Source organism: Blastocystis hominis (genome assembly GCF_000151665.1).
Source record: "Blastocystis hominis, Singapore isolate B (sub-type 7) whole genome shotgun sequence assembly, scaffold_5".
Taxonomy (NCBI): domain Eukaryota; class Bigyra; order Opalinata; family Blastocystidae; genus Blastocystis; species Blastocystis hominis.
The window spans coordinates 383072-399651 of record NW_013171860.1 but is presented as its reverse complement, the minus strand read 5'-3'; the positions used below and the strand labels follow the sequence as shown (position 1 = coordinate 399651).

General features: G+C 42.6%; 4 protein-coding genes; 3 read left to right on the top strand and 1 right to left on the bottom strand.

Annotated features, from left to right (window-relative positions):
• Nucleotides 1–1610: 1610 nt before the first annotated feature.
• On the bottom strand, nt 1611–2394 carry GSBLH_T00003999001 (uncharacterized protein; the record flags this gene model as incomplete). XM_013042833.1 has 7 exons in its annotated part: nt 1611–1837; nt 1868–1896; nt 1928–2038; nt 2067–2123; nt 2156–2212; nt 2243–2290; nt 2323–2394. The coding sequence occupies 7 exons, from the start codon at nt 2392–2394 to the stop codon at nt 1642–1644; spliced, it is 570 nt and encodes a 189-aa protein (XP_012898287.1). The 3' UTR covers nt 1611–1641.
• A 1541-nt stretch (nt 2395–3935) lies between these two features.
• GSBLH_T00003998001 (uncharacterized protein) lies at nt 3936–4355 on the top strand. XM_013042832.1 has 4 exons: nt 3936–4073; nt 4102–4165; nt 4197–4234; nt 4263–4355. The coding sequence occupies exons 1-4, from the start codon at nt 3999–4001 to the stop codon at nt 4344–4346; spliced, it is 261 nt and encodes an 86-aa protein (XP_012898286.1). The 5' UTR covers nt 3936–3998; the 3' UTR covers nt 4347–4355.
• Nucleotides 4356–4611: 256 nt separating this feature from the next.
• Nucleotides 4612–5776, top strand: GSBLH_T00006751001 (uncharacterized protein; the record flags this gene model as incomplete). The annotated part of the gene is given in 5 exon segments (XM_013042831.1): nt 4612–4712; nt 4744–4867; nt 4900–4962; nt 5001–5740; nt 5758–5776. 5 exon segments carry the CDS (start codon nt 4612–4614, stop codon nt 5774–5776), a joined length of 1047 nt encoding a protein of 348 aa, XP_012898285.1.
• Nucleotides 5777–6006: 230 nt separating this feature from the next.
• Nucleotides 6007–8287, top strand: GSBLH_T00007170001 (uncharacterized protein; the record flags this gene model as incomplete). The annotated part of the gene is made up of 5 exons (XM_013042830.1): nt 6007–6051; nt 6087–6392; nt 6431–6814; nt 6849–6932; nt 6962–8287. The coding sequence occupies 5 exons, from the start codon at nt 6007–6009 to the stop codon at nt 8285–8287; spliced, it is 2145 nt and encodes a 714-aa protein (XP_012898284.1).
• Nucleotides 8288–16580: the final 8293 nt, after the last annotated feature.

Below are 16580 nucleotides of genomic sequence, written 5' to 3'. Positions count from 1 at the left end.
ACCCTTTCGATGACTGTTCATCTGGCAATGTGGAGTACAGGGGGAGCTGTCGTTGATTTGTCCCCCTTGTTGTCAATTCAGCAGATCGTGTATTTTCTCATCCACAAGTTTGATGTGTAGCGAACAAATTGAATACTATGAACTGGAAAGTATTGTGTTAACCTCCGATTTTGCATGCAAACTTATGAAAGTCATGAAAGACGACCCAACTTCAATCCCCACTCTCAGTTCTCTCGTTCTCAGTGATCCATTTGTGGACGAAGAAACCCAGAAGACGGCTGAGCTCTTCCACATTTCTCTTTTCTTATCGACTGATTTGCTGAACCCTTCCATTACTCTAGCTCCATATTCCCAAATGTCTTCTTTCATTTCACGCACACATAATTCAGCGGAGCAGGTCGATCAGAGTTCAAACCTCTCTTCACCCTCAACGAGTCATCCCCGAAAACTGCGATTAGTTCGAAATGAGCAGCGATTTGTTCACAAAGCGAGTGTGGACGACTATGACAATTTTACACCGGAAATGGATTCTCCACAACCTGTCGTTTATCCGTTACTCACGTACGACCCAGGATTGCTGGACACAGCTCTGATCTTTGTGGTGCTCCACAGAGGGAAATGTATTGTAGGGACATTCATTTTGAAAAGAATAGTAATACACAGAGAGTCAAACGAACTCACTTACAACTCATAACACAATGCGATTTGTGGAACCAACGAATCTTTTGCCCAACTATGAACAAAACGAAGGAACTGGTCTTCCTTGCTGATCGATCCCTTTCGTTTATCGAAGAGTTCCTCCTCGAAATGATCGTCATACGAGAAGAAGGTTGTATGTGCTATGTGAGTTCCCCCAGTCTTCGAAACAAAGTGATTCAAACGATTCACCCTTCGGTTGTTATTTGTGATGACAAGGAAAGCAATCAGATGGCAGATACGATCGTTTCCTATATATACGATTGTAAACGAAGCTCGCAGCAGCAGATTTGGAAGCAATACTCTGCGAATGTTCTCTCTGGTAGTTTGCTCCCATGTAGAAAGATACTGTTTTGGCCACCAACAGTTTCAGTTCCGCTCGGCCAATCAAGCAACTCCTTCCGATTCTGTGTAAGTGTGGATACGATTCGATTCACACAATTATTCACTGTGGAAACGAAATATCCAATGCATGCATTCTCTTCCTCCGTGTCATTCTGCAGTCGTCTGTGATTCGTTGTTGTGTTTCGCAGGAGCTTGGAAGTATTCTTTTTTCCACAGCATGGTTCGATATCAATACGTTTGGACACTGCGGAGCTCCGCTCATGGGAATGTACGCCCAGCTCCGATCGGTTCCAGAAATGAATCTTGATGTGGGAGATCGGTTGCAGCTTCGAGGCTTGAGTTCAGAGAGTGAAATTAAAGATGGCGTGGAAGACAACCAGACATCAGTCGAGTCTCAACCCATTCTACTTTGTTCTTGCTGTCAAGGACGAGGCGTGATTTGGATTCGCGGCGTTCCTTTCAGCGAATCCTATGCCGTGAATGAGAACCAGTGGGTGAATACTGGTTTGTATGGCTTGTGGCGAGACGATGGAGGCATGGAAATCCTGGATGTTTAACACAAACATATGTATTTATAGTATTATTATATTTGTTCGAAACTCAATCTCGGTACTTGTCGAGATTGTACTTTTCTCTGGCGCGCTCTGCATAAGTCATGCGATGCTCCTGGACATCATTCGTAGGCAGAAGAGGCGTGTCGCTGGGAGTCTTCTTGAGTTCGGAAGCGTGGATTCCTGCCATGATGACAGCGAGGAACTGGACACCGACAATGCATCCTCCCACAATTAAAATCAGCCTAAAGATCATAGAGAAAGAAGGCAGAAACGTTGAATTCTCTTCAATGAACGTATAGTACTACATCATGACAAAGAAGCAAAGAAAGTACATTATCAGGGAAATCCAAAATCTTCTTGATGATGTCCCGCGTATCATTGATAAAATACATGCTGACAAAAATCGTTTCCGCCAGACAAAGGAGAATCATGATGAAATTGTACTACATTACACGCTATCTAGAATAAAACAGTAAGGAGATAGCAGCGAGAGCGGTAGCTTCCACATACTAAGAGAAGAGAGAAAAACTAGGATAATAATCATAAAAAATCAAGCATACAAATGTCACAAATCCAGTTGAGAGGCCAATATAGATGTTCGGTGCAAACTCTTTGGACTATGCTTGATGAATGGAAAAAAACAGTACAACTGCCATTCCATAGAATGAAGTAGCACCCATGATTGCTAGGCCAATCTTACAATGATCCCAAAGCTCCAAAAACCTACAATAACCAGAATCATGTTTAAAGTGATAATGAAACAAACCCTAGTTGAAGAAAGGCAAGAAGAAACACTCATTGAAAGAACTAAAAAAAAGTGAACACAATAGAATAAATCACTTATTTGGAATTGTAATTATTCGCTGGTTTTTGTATTCGAGGATGTATGAATATCCTATTTTATAGGAAAATCTGTGCCGATTCCATTGCCACAATGACATGCGAGAAAATAAAACAACTGAAATTGATAGAAGCAAGTTAGTCTTTTTTTGAATATTGCCAAAAATGTTCAAGGAAAGACAAATGATGCACGAGGATATCATACCGGGTAGTCAGATGTCGGCTTTCATCAAGGTATGTAACGTCTTTAAAGAAATTGCCCAAATCCATAGAAATGATTTCAAAATTGTGGATTGGAGCAATGTGACGATTCTTTCAATGTTTGAGCTAGTTGTGCATCATCAACTGTACGTTTACAATGCAACGAAGAGTAGCGTCTATTCTAGTAATTATAAATAATAGTTATGACGAACTATTCACCCTACCCCATTCTTTTGATAAATGCCAGCGTTATCTGTACCAATTATAGTGGGAGATACTTGGTACCCATCAATATATCGCTGAATCTTTACATGAAACGGATATCAAGTGTTAAACTTTGTTATGATGCAAGTTCCGTATTCGTGCTTTGTGACAATTAGGTGTTATGATAAACCCAGATTTCAACCGATTTTTATTCAAAATGAATGAAATCAAAATCGATTTGGAAGGAGTGAATGTTTGCTATAGTTTGCATGTAGAATCCATCTTTTCGGGATGTAATCCTGTTCCTCAATCACCTATTTTGCGAGATTCCTCCTCTTTACCGTCCGTAGGCATTTTTTGTACTTGTTTTCATTTAGTAAAGACAGTAGTTTCTATCTCCATGCCTAAGTTGCAGACACCACTTTCCAGATCCCCTCAACCCTTTACAGTGTGGATTATAATAGTTTTTTAGGCAAAGGCAGTTTTGGCAGTGTGTATAAAGGGTCGCTTCTCGCTTATTTTTCTTCATACATAGAATTTACAATAACCAGAACGTGGCCGTGAAGCGCTCCATGCTCAACCGAGCCGTTCTCCAAAAAACCATGCAGGAAATCGAGATCCTCGCCCGTCTACGCCATCGAAACATCGTCAGCGTCTACGGCTATTGCATTCTCGGCAAGCCGAGCGACGAATTCATACGCCTTGACGTGATCATGGAGCTCGGAAGCGGCGATCTGTCGCACTTTATGCAATCGAAAGCGAGCGAAACAGATGGGATCAGCGAGGAAACGCTGCGAGCTGCGAAGAATCCGGAAGAATACAAAACCCGGAAGCGCTACATCTACCAGATCTGCAAGGCGCTCGCGTTTATGTTTTCGAAGAGCGTGTGCCACGGGGATTTGAAGCTGGATAACATTCTGGTGTCGGAGGACGGCGATTTGATGATTACGGATTTCGGAATGGCGAAGTTTGCGAATAGAGAGCTCACCCAAAACAATGTGGAGATCGGCAATCGGCTTCAGTAGAATTGGATGGAGGTGTTGACGTAGTCTGGATCCGGAGTATTATCGAGTTCTGACCGAAATCGAAACGATGCAGCAGGAGGAAGTGCAGCGATTGCTGCTGCATGCGGACGCCTACGCGTTTGGAATGCTGGTGATGGAGATCCTCACGGGATATTACCCGATTGTGCTGTATCGGGATGGAAAACAGGTCAGGCTGGATGACGCGAATGTAGAATTGGGGAAACTGTGGAATGTAGTGGGGGTACATGATCGAGCAGGGCTATCGTGTAAGAGTGAATTCGGCGTTGAGGAGGGATGAAAGTGGGGACTGGAAGAGGGCTGTGAGGTGTAGTCATTTATGGAATTGTGGAGGATTGTTTGAAGAGTGGAGTAGGTGTGGAGGGATTATGCGAGGTAGAATGAGCGACCGGAGATGCCCGAGATTTTCAAGCGAGTGGAGGATTGGTATAAGCAAGAGACGGTTTGCATTTGGAATGTGTAGTTATTTGTATGCATGTTTGTTTGTTTGTTTGTTTGATTGATTGATTGATGAAAAAAACCAAAAAGGAACGAATCGATAAAGATGGGATGTGCAATTTGATGTGGAAAATGAGAAGATAATAATTTGAGGAACAAATTGGCATAATATCAAACTATCAAACATCCGAAAAATAGCAGTATTCTGGAATTCCAAAAACGCAAGGATTGATCGGGGTTTGATCAAGCAAACAAAACACAAGAAAAGTGGACTATTAAATCGATTTGCAATGCCATACTTTGCATTCGTGCTTATTCTGGTTGCTCTCACAGCTTCCGAAAATATTTCGGGCTGTGCGGGAAACGTTCGAGTTTCTCGCGAGATTATTAAGTAAAAATGAATTTTATGCAACCACTCATAGAGCCATCGGAGATACTCCCAATTTGTCTGATATTGTTGTGTCTTTGATCACTTCGGAAGGAATTGTGCAAGAACAAACCGAGTGCAGTCCTCAGGGATATTTCTTTATTCCTGTCTACGATATTGTAATAGAATAAACATAGTATCTGATAGCTAGGGAGACTACACGCTTTCCATCTCCAAGAAGGACGGCTGGTATGTCTCTCCCGACTCCTATTCGGTATTATTCCTTAGTTTTTACTCCACTCTAATCGCTAGATCAGCAAGGACGATGATGACCATCTCTCTGGTTGCGAAAGCAACTTGGAGTTTGAGATCACCGGCTTCCTCGTCCGCGGCCACACCAGCAACAAGCACTCCTCCGTGCCTCCCCAGGGCCTCACCATCAAGCTCCTCTCCAGCGACGGATTCGTCCTTAAAACCGCGGAAACCGACTCCCGCGGGGATTACGCCTTCCCCAACGTGGTGAGCGGGGAATACGTGATCGTGGCGGAGCATCCGTCCTGGTCGCTCGACGAGCCTTCCCGCCAAGTGCTCTCCATCGGCTTCGGTCCCGCGGAAATCCGCACCGACTTCGTGGTTTCGGGCTACAGAATCGCGGGGAAGATCGAGAACCGCAGCGGCGTGTCCTCCTTCGAGGGCGTTTCGCTGCAGTTTACCCGCGAGGATGGCTCGGTAGTGGGCACCGCCCAGCCGGATCCCGCGGGGATTTTCTCCCTCGCTTCGCTGACCGACGGAATTTACTGGATCATTCCCGCGGTTGCGCCGGGCGCGCCGGAGTGGACGGTGGAGCCGTCGAAACTGTCGGTGCGAGTCCGCGGGGATTCGGTGGATTTGGGAACAGTGTTCCAGATCACGGGGTTCAATCTCCGCGGGAAAGTGGTGGATGAGCGCGGAATTCCCGTGGAACACGCGAAGATCGGCGTGGACTCGCGGGAAACGGAGGTGGAAACGGGGAAAGATGGAACCTACGTGTTGGCGGGAATGAAGAGCCGGCTGTACATGATCGATGTAGAACCGCGGGGAACAATTGAAAATAGGCGCGAAAAGATTCGTTCCATTTTTCGTTCGAAAAAGTGGAGGGGAAACCGGGGAAACCGGGGAAACTGGAGAACCAGATTCCGGATTTGAGGATCACGCATTACATTCAGTGTGGAAAAGTGGAAACGGAGATCCTTCGGAATTACGTAAATCGTGGCGATTTTTGTCAATTTTGTAGCCGATGCTTCCCGCCAAATATTCCGTACAGGTATCGCAGAACAACATGGTGCTCAAGGAGCACGAAACCACTGAACAGTTCTGCTTCATGGTATCGATAACCGCGGTTCTGTGAGTTTTTTTTAGCTGTCCCCCGGAATCTACACGATCTCCGTGAAACCCGCCAAATTACCGCGGGAAAATCTGGAATTGACGTTCACCGAGGCGGAGGTTTCTGTGGGGAACCAGGAGATTCCCGCGGAAGTGGTGCTGAGCCCGATCGCGCAGACGATTTCGGGTCACGTGACCGTATTGACAGAATTGGGCCCGAATTCCGCGGTGGAATTGGTGATGGGGACCCAATCGATCGGAAGTGTCCCAATTGACCCGAAACACAATTTCGAATTCCATGGAATTCTGCCGGGCGAGTACGAAGTGAAACTGTCGAATTCGGTAGGAATCGTGTTCCGGAACAATATTGTAACCGGCAGAATGGATGCTGGGGGAGTTTTATCGACGGGTCGGCGTACCGCGGGGATGAGTTCCGTATCGCGGTGGATGTGCGGGAAAAGTCCGTTTCGGACCTGGAGTTTCGCCAGACCGGCTACGTGGTTTCCATCGTTTCCCCGATTGCCACTCCCGTGGTTCTGCGATCGGCGGCGGGAAGTCGGTCGATCTCGATCCCCGCGGGGACGAGTCGGTTCTGCGTGAGCGGCGCGCGGTACGAAGTGGAATTGGCGGGTTGCTTCCGCACTCCCGCGGGAATCGAGGTGGTGTCGCGGGAGCACGCGGAGCTGTCGCTTGTTCCCGCGGTTTTCGCGGTGGAGGGAACGATTGAGGGCGCGGAATTGGCGGGAATGGGCGAAGAAGTTTTGGTGGGAAATTGGAATTGGCGGGAATGACGCACAGATTTTGGTGCGCGCGAAGCGGGAAACCGCGGTTCTCGCCGAGACAGTGGCCAAAAAAACGGGCGATTTGTACCACTATCAGCTGGTAGTTCCACGTTTCCACGTTTCCACTAGTTCGTTCCCGCGGGGGAGGTTTCGCTGGAATTCGGTGCGCCCCATTCTTCGTTCCTGTTCATCCCCGCGGTTCTCCCTGTCCACGTGCCGTCGACGCGCTGCATCCCCGCGGTGGAGCGTGTCGTCGCGCAGCGGGGCCGCGTGGTCGCGGGGCAGATCATTCCCGCGGTTTCCGACGTGGAAGTGACGCTGACGCTGGAATCGGAAAATAACCGCGAAATATCGACGCTGAGCGATTCCCGCGGGGAATACCAGTTCCCCGCGATTCCGTTTTCATCGCGGTTCCACGTGGCGGCGCGGAAGGAGGGTTACGTGTTCCACGTTTCCCCGGACGGTCTGCACTTTTCCCACCAACAATTGGGTTCCCTGCGCGTCGTCGCGCGCGATTTGGCGGGAAACCCCATCGAGGGCGTTTTATTGGCGCTCTCCAGCGAAACCGCCAAGCTCACGGGCGTTTCGCGGAGCGACGGTTCCGCGGTTTTCGGTCCCTTGTTCCCGGGGCGTTACTACCTGCACGCGCAGCTGAAGGAGTTCCGGTTCCTCCCCGCGGGGCAGACGGTCGACGTGGCGGAGGGCGACGAGTCGGGCGTTTCATTGCAGGGGGAGCGAATCGCGTTCAGCGCGTTCGGGTCGGTCGTTACGCTGACCGGGCAGCCGCTCCCGCGGAAAAAAATCATTGCGGAGAGTCCCGCGGGAATCCGGGAGTCGGCGAGCACGGATTTGGAGGGAAACTTCCGCGTGCGCGGGCTGAAGCCGGGCGAGCGGTTTTCCCTCCAAGTGCTGGGGGAGGAGCACGTGATTCCCGCGGTGCAGGAGATCGAGATAACCGCGGGGGACGTGCGGGACGTGAAGTTCGTGAGTCTGCGGGAGAGAACCGCGGGGCGCGTGAGCGGCGTGGTGGAGAGCGACGGTGCGATTCCCGCGGGGATGAAGGTAGTGGTGGAGGGAAAAGAAGGCCGGAAAACGGGGAAAGTGACGCGTGGCGGGAGTTTCGAAGTGAAGGAGGTGAAGGAGGGAAAAGTGCGAGTGAAGGTGGAGGGCGGGAAGGGAAGGTGCGAAGAAATCGAGCGGGAAATTCGGAAGAACGAAGCGAATCACGTGGTTTTGCATTGTGAGGCGGAGAAAACCGCGGAAATGGAGGTTTCGAGCGGCGGTTCTTTTGTGATTCTGGCGATAGCGATGATCGCACTGTTTGGATTCATGGAAAGAGAGTTGTTTTATTGGAGTGTTTGTTGGAATCAGGTGGATTGGGGGAGTGGGGAAAAGGGGAAAAAAGTGGGGGTAACTGGGTTGTGGAATGAAAAAAATGAAGAGGAAATGAAATGATGGGGATGATTAGGGATTGTGTATGATTGGAACCCTGTAACTATATTGGAAGCGGAGAGTTATTGAGTCCGACTAAATGAACTGTGGGGAGGTGAAAGGATAGAAAAGGTGAATGGAGTGAGCGAGTGAGGAGAGAGGGCTCGATGTGGTTTGATTATGTTGAGATTTCTATTGCTTATCGTTCAATTCGCGTTTATAGATTCATTGTGTTTGATAAACTATGATTGGAAAGGTGTGTTATTCCATCAAGGGGTGCGATTGAATAAAGCGAATCTTGGCTGATATGATTGCGAGTGATTGTAGGATTGATTGAAACTTGTTTGACAACAATAGCTTGCCTTTCTCCACCACAAACTGTAGAAACTGGTCGTGTAGTAGGAGCACTCGCTATTCGAATGGGATGTGAGGAATTGGGCAAGATCTCCCAGTGAAACCCGCCTGAATCGAATGGCGGGTTATTAGTGTATGTATTCAACTTATTGAATCTACAATGTCAGTTAATGTATGTGAGAGAAATCGTTGTGGTGGTTGGTTTGGAAGGTGAAATGGATAGAATTATATGAATGAGTTGACTAATAGAGAAAACCTATGGAAACAAATGGATGTTGGCGGGGGAGGAGAGTGTCGGAACGAAATAAAAAGGGATAAACATGCTGTACTCTGTGATGTGAAGATAGTTATATTTATGAAAATCACTGGATCAAAACCAATTTCCATTCCATTCGATTTGATTTACTAGTTTTACTAGTTTGAATTGCTTTCAAACCCAACCATTCCCAAGTCAAAATGATTTGGCTAGAATCATGGATGGATAGATTGGATTATCGAAATAATGATAATAATAATGATAATATAGACTATTTAGACAAAGTGGAGTGAGCAACCAAATCCTTGCTTCATAACACGATTTCACTATGATATCATAAATATACAACCTATACAGACATAGTAGACAACAAAATGGACTTTTCCATTCTGAGTGTTTCCAAACAATCCTGATATTATTATTATAAATATCTATACCTCCGAACTATTTCAACCACAAAAATGTGAACAAAATGATGCGAAACACAAGTGAGTACTTCACTTGGAAATCTTGGATCCAATGTGTATATGGTAGCACTCTATCATAATTTTTAAATATGAAGAATACTTAGGTGTGAGGAAACAAACTGATCTCTCTGTTTTCTTCATAAATTCTTTATATTTGGCTGCAAATTACGGATTCAAAGAGTAGAGGCTAAGGATATGTGATTATAAATAGGTAGAATGGAAGAACTTAAGGGAAGCGAATTTCTCCTGGATGGTTACATAACGCGTGGTGAAGCAAAGAAAATCACTATTGGCGGCTGCAAGTATAGCCTCCAATGTTATCAAGGCGATCACGAGGATGAATACACGTTGACGAGAGCTGGGAAGGTTTGCCTATTCCAAAATGGCATACTGAAGATGTGTTACGAGGTGGATGCGAACGAGAGCGAAATCGGTGACTTCATGCGATTTGAAAAAGGATGTGTCGCTTTTGTGCAGTCCTTCGATGATATCTGGGATAATAAGAATTTTCATCGTATAATAAACCACGTCCGAGGCGAACGTATGGAAATCTATTCGCATGCGAGTGATCACCTGATATATCACGGTGAATTTAATGAGAAGCGAGAACGAGAAGGATGGGGCATCGCGTATGACGATAAAACGGGTGCCATGCTGCTTGAGGGGATGTGGAAGGGTAACAAGCTGGTGGAGATCATCCGCAAGATTGAGGGAAGCATCATGATTGAGTTCAAGCGAAACGGTAACAACGCCATCGCTTCGAATCGAATTCCCCTCTATGTGGGTGAATTCGTTTATGATGAATCGAAAGAATCGTTTCTTCGAAATGGTCGAGGATACTGGATCGATGAAGAAACTCGGATTGCTACTCGCGAAGTGGAATGGAAAGATGGAGTGGAAGTGAGTGGAAGTGAGTGGAAGAGATCTCTATGATGGATGGTACACTCGATCCACAACTCCAAAACCCAAACCCAAACCCAAACTCAAACCCGCTCCGATGCCTGCTCCTGCTCCTGCTCCAAAACGCGAAGAACCTGTTCCTCTTCGATTCAGCGTCACTGGATCTACAAAATGGACCGATGTGAGTTTGCAAGTGACCGATTTGAAGATTTCATCGAATTGCTGTAACGATTTGAATGCATTGGATCTGAATCGATTCGATATTGCTCATTGAATGAAAAACTATGCTGTTATTACTTAAAGATGGTTCTGTTATGAATAAACCATGATGAGTGTTGAGAATCGAGATGAATTGATTTTTATTTTTAGTAAGAGTGATATAAATTACAGATTAGTATAAAAACAATTGGATTGCATTGTGATATGGTCATCACAATATAGCGGGTATTGTAGAGTTTCAATAAAGAGCTTTTGAATACCATTATGCTTTAATAGATATAAACTCTTTTCAACCAGATGCCTGCACTATCCCACTCCTATTTTTACTTTATTGTAATTGAAAATGTGGCATTCGTTGTACTATCTCGAATCTCTTACAACTACTTACCAATGGGTAAGTTTTTTATTTCATACATTGTTTTGAACATATTTAATTCCAACTATGTTTTCTATATTCACTCATTTCCTTTATTCTATACCTATTATGAGTAAGTCTTTATTTTTAGAAATAATATTATTTTTACTGAAATCCTTTATTGCCGAGTTTTGTTTTTCCATATAACATTTTAAGTGTTGTTTTTCATTCTTTCTCATTTACTTCGTAATTGCTGAATCACTTAGTGAATCATCTATTAAAACGATAATTCGCAGTTATCTGTGTTTCTGAATAAGATACGTATAACTATCAATGCATCACAATTCCTATTGATAGTTTACACTCTGCTGTTTGTATTTCAAATGCATGTATTCATCCTTATCTTGTTCTACCTCCACTACCGACAGTCTACACCTTTTTTCTTATGCTGTTATCTAAGTATTTCTATAGTTATGGATAAACAACGACCCTTCTCCATACATAACTACCTTCATATATCCCTGTAGATTGCAGTCTCTTCATTACGAAAACACTGATTTTTCTTACGATCTACAGCAAATAATGATCACAAAACGATCAAAACCGATTCAAAGTTGGTCTAACTACCTAATAATGCCTCCTATCTCTTATTGGCATCCTGTAATCATTCGCTACCTGAAGAACCAGGCCAATATCCTAAACACCTATCATCCCCTACCAAGGGTGAAGAAAATCCTCTCTATCTTCATCCCTCAATCCCTGCTCATTGTTACAATTATTCTAATAACACAATCAACTATCCTTGAAGAAACTCACCTCTTTATTAATTAACAAGCTCCTATCTCCCAATTTCTTCCATTATCATCCTTTCAAAACCTACTAGCAATAACATCTTACGAATTCATATCTTTCGAAAAATACGAAAGTTCTATCTCACTCCTGCATATCAACATTCTCCGTTTCATCTCGTTTTCCATTCCTTCTTCCTTCCTACCAGACTTTCTCACTTTCCTATTCAATATCATTCCCACTTCCTCTGATTCTCAACCTCTCTTTTCCAATAGTTTTCCCACACAAATTCCCTCTTCAACCTTTGGCAATGATTTCTTCTCTATTTCTTCCTTTCTATTGGAATGGATGAAGATTCAAAAGTATAGGAGGTTGAAGAACATTACAAAGCAGGAAATTGTACGTTCAAGGATAAGAAGTACGAAAAAGCGATTCTTTTCTATGATTATGTAATATTGCTGTATTCATCTTTATTATTCAAATTTTTGAACTATTCCTCAAAGTACCTCGCTATTATTCAAATCGTTCTGCTGTTTATCTTGGAGCTGGAGATCTGTTTTGGGTTTTTGCAAATGTTGAGGAAACGGTCAATTTACGCTTAACGTGGCCAAAAGAGTACTTCCATAAGATTTCTGTTTTTTTATGCTTAAATACTACAAAGACCGCATGAAAACGTGTAAAATTGGTAAGTGTCACATTCTGTGTACTCACTCAAAGTTCTCTCCCTTGAACCAACCAATGAAGCATATATTCACATTTTAAAAGTTTTAGACAAGCCAACATGCGCACACGTACCTTCTTTTCTCCCATTCTCCCTCTCTAGGAAAGCCAGGACTTCGCAGCCTTTGAAGAGGCCGAAGCCATGCTGGACGGCAATTCCACGATCGATAGTTGTCGCATCCGCCTGCGTTTCATCCGCCAAGACCAGAAGCTGGAAGAGTTCAATTTCTCGATCAACGAGGACTTCAAGCCAGTGATCGACACGCAGAAAAACCGAAGTGTCTCGGACGATGGAATCGTCCACATGACCTTTATCCAGCACAGAGAGTATCTCTCCGAAAAGAACATGTTCACACTGCTCGTTCTTCCCTTTCCGATCCTCGTCATAATAATCCAACCCCCACCACGTGCTGATGCTTCTCGAAGCGACGTCGGACGAAAACATGGGTGAATGCGCTCTTTCAAGTTCTCCGCGAAGTGCTTCGCGTTCAAAGAATAAAAATACTTTGGGAATGGACCGCTACAATGTATTTTTAGAGAATTCTCAATGTCAAGGAATCGGTAGAGTGATGGAGAGATTATTTATGTTGTAGGGTCTCGTATCTTCAATTCGGTAATCGAGAGAGCTCGAAGTGGACGTCATGTGGGTAATGTCGAAGTGGTTGCACAAGTTTGGATTGGATATTGAGAATGAAGGTGTAAAGGGCACAGGACCAATGGAATTCTTTTCGAAGTGTGGGTTTAATATTGAGGTGAAGGAGAATGCTGAACGAGTATTTGATGGGAAGCCATTCTGTACTATTACATTTGATGTACGTGATTGCTAGAACGTGTTATGATGGGTAAATAGGTATAATAATGATTGGTTTGTTTGTTTGAAATGCAAGTTAGTAAGGTGTATGTAGGGTTTGAAGAATCGGGGTGCAGAAAGTGAGAATAGAGTGGATTATAGAATGGGGATTGAAAAGGATAAAGAAATGAGATGAATTGTGGAATGAGCATAGATTCCATCATATTCTGTTTGTAGCATGCGTATATAAAATGAATTTAACGAGAAAATACTAACAGAGTCGATATTGGAACCTTTCCCCACTTAACTCCATTATTATTTTAAAATATAGTATATAAATGGGGTATTTATCAGGGAAGAAAGAGTGTTTTATCGAAATTACCAGAAAATCGAGATAGAAAATGATTCTGCGTTGATTCTTCGAAAATACAAAAATAGTTGATGATTATGTAACAAGGAGGAAGTCTGAGTAGAATTCAAAAAACGACGAAAACCATAAGTTTCAGCATTCTTGGTATTATGAACAACATGGCCTCGTCCTCCATGACCTCTCTATCCGGTATTATAATAAACAGACAAGGTAGAAAATAACACCCAAATTGAAGAAGTTCGATTAGAATGAATACTTTCAAGGGTATTTCGGGCAAGATTCAATTTATTCTAGTTACCCTAATTGTTGGCAAATGTCACGCATTCCAAACACGCAATGCACTCCAGGTGAAGTGGAACTGTTAAATATCGTAATAAACCCATCAATCGACAAGGAGGGAAATAGCTGCTGGGAAAAATGCTTTTCAAGTCAGTTTCCTATTGTCTCCATGTTCGAAAGGAATGGGATGTATATAATGCATGTTGGTTCTCCACATGAGGGATATTCCATCGAAACCCATTTAGTAGACAATAAAATGCATGGAAAATCCTATCTATACTCGAACGAAGAATTATTAGTGGCAGAACTAAATTTCGAAGATGGCGAAGCGGAAGGTCCCTGCACACTCTATGACACTTCTAGTTATTTATTTTTTGAGGGATTCTTTAAAAACGGATATCGGTCAGGGAAGGGAAAGGAATATGACAGGAAAGGGAATGTGATTTTTGAAGGGTACTTTGGTTTAGGAAAACGATTATATATTAATCCGTTGCATGAAATGAGTGGATATTGGAAAGAATATGACGAAAAGGGTAAATTGTTGAATATAAGCAAAAGAAATGAAGAAAGTGGTGACAAAGAAGGAATTTGTTATTATTATGACGAAAATGGTCAAATAAGTCATATTGTCGAAGTCAAGAAAGGTATAGAGAATGAATATAACGGTTACTGCAAACTATATGACGAACCTCATAAAGTGTGGTTTGAAGGATTTGTGAAGAACGGAAGAAAACTAAATTTGATTCGATCGAATGAAATGTCTGGATATTGGAAAGAATATGACGAAAAGGGCAAATTGTTGAATATAAGCAAAAGAAATGAAGAAAGTGGTGACAAAGAAGGAATTTGTTATTATTATGACGAAAATGGTCAAATAAGTCATATTGTCGAAGTCAAGAAAGGTATAGAGAATGAATACAGCGGTTATTGTAAACTATATGACGAGCCTCATAAAGTGTGGTTTGAAGGATTTATAAAGAACGGAAGAAAACTAAATTTGATTCGATCGAATGAAATGAGTGGATATTGGAAAGAATATGACGAAAAGGGCAAATTGTTGAATATAAGCAAAAGAAATGAAGAAAGTGGTGACAAAGAAGGAATTTGTTATTATTATGACGAAAATGGTCAAATAAGTCATATTGTCGAAGTTAAGAAAGGTATAGAGAATGAATACAACGGTTATTGTAAACTATATGACGAGCCACATAAAGTATGGTTTGAAGGATTTGTGAAGAACGGTAAAAGAATAATGAATTTGATTCGATCGAATGAAATGAGTGGATATTGGAAAGAATATGACGAAAAGGGCAAATTGTTGAATATAAGCAAAAGAAATGAAGAAAGTGGTGACAAAGAAGGAATTTGTTATTATTATGACGAAAATGGTCAAATAAGTCATATTGTCGAAGTCAAGAAAGGTATAGAGAATGAATACAACGGTTATTGTAAACTATATGACGAGCCTCATAAAGTGTGGTTTGAAGGATTTATAAAGAACGGTATTCGTCATGGAGAAGGCAAAGAATACAGTAGCTCACCAAATAATGTAATGAATGTGTTTTGTGAGGAAGGAAAGAAATTGAGGATAGAAATTGATAATACAAAAAAGGGATATCGAAAGGAATATGATGAACAAAATCACTTGGTGAATGTATGCAAAAGAGATGAAAATGGAAGATTCTACGGAATTTGCTATCGCTACGATTCTAACGGCAAAATCAGTCGAATCAGTGAGTGGAAAGATGGCAAAGAAATCACACTGCTAAAAACATTCAATGGGAATTACATGACGGAATATGTGAACGGAATCAAGAACTATGAAGGAGAATATGCCAATAATTCTGAGTTTGTTTTTATTCGAAATGGCCAGGGAAAAGAATTCGATGCGAATGGAATTGGTGTAATCTATAAAGGATATTGGTTTAGAGGAAAACGTCATGGAAATGGTGCGTCTTATCAAAATCGAAAAATGGATTATAATGGAGAGTGGATTTGTGGCAAAAAGAAAAAAGAGTATTATGCCATGGTCTGGGGGCGAATCATTGTCTGCATTGTAGTGATTGTGGCTGTAATTGTAGTCACTTTCTTTGTCAAGGTGTGGATAGGTATTTCCCTCAGTTTGTTGTTGCTAATAGGATTGTTGGTATGTTTGAAATGGTATTTTGACAAAATTCGGTGTGGACTCGATTATCAAATGGCAATGGTGTTGCAAAGGCCAAATATGAAATTCGAAAACGAGTGCTGTCAATTGACTCGAATATTTTGGCTACCATTGTACGTGGAATCAATCGAAATCGGTAATGATTGTTTTTCAAGAGTGAAAACATTCAAAATCGATGGACTGAATCTATTGAAAACGATCAAAATCGGAAGCAATTCATTTACTCAGAAAAAGAATGGATATGGAGACGATAAATCGAAATCATTCCACATAATGAATTGTGAATCATTGGAATCAATCGAAATTGGTGAATATAGTTTCAGTGATTTTGGAGGCGACTTTGAATTGAACAATTTACCAAATCTGGCATCACTAACTTTTGAAGGATGTAGTTTTTATAATTGCCATGTAGTGACCTTGAAAAGTACTTCAGAATATTGAATATTGATAGTATTTAGATATTCCAAATCTTCAAAATGTCGAGCTATCTCGTTCATTTTTGTATGCTCGATCAAAATCAATTTCGAGTATAGTTTGATTGATTTGATTTGATTCATAGATATTAGCAATGTCCTTTTGAATGTTGTACCGATGTTTTCTCAAGATATTGAATTCCTTGATAAATCAATAACTTCTATAATAATGCCTAGTTAT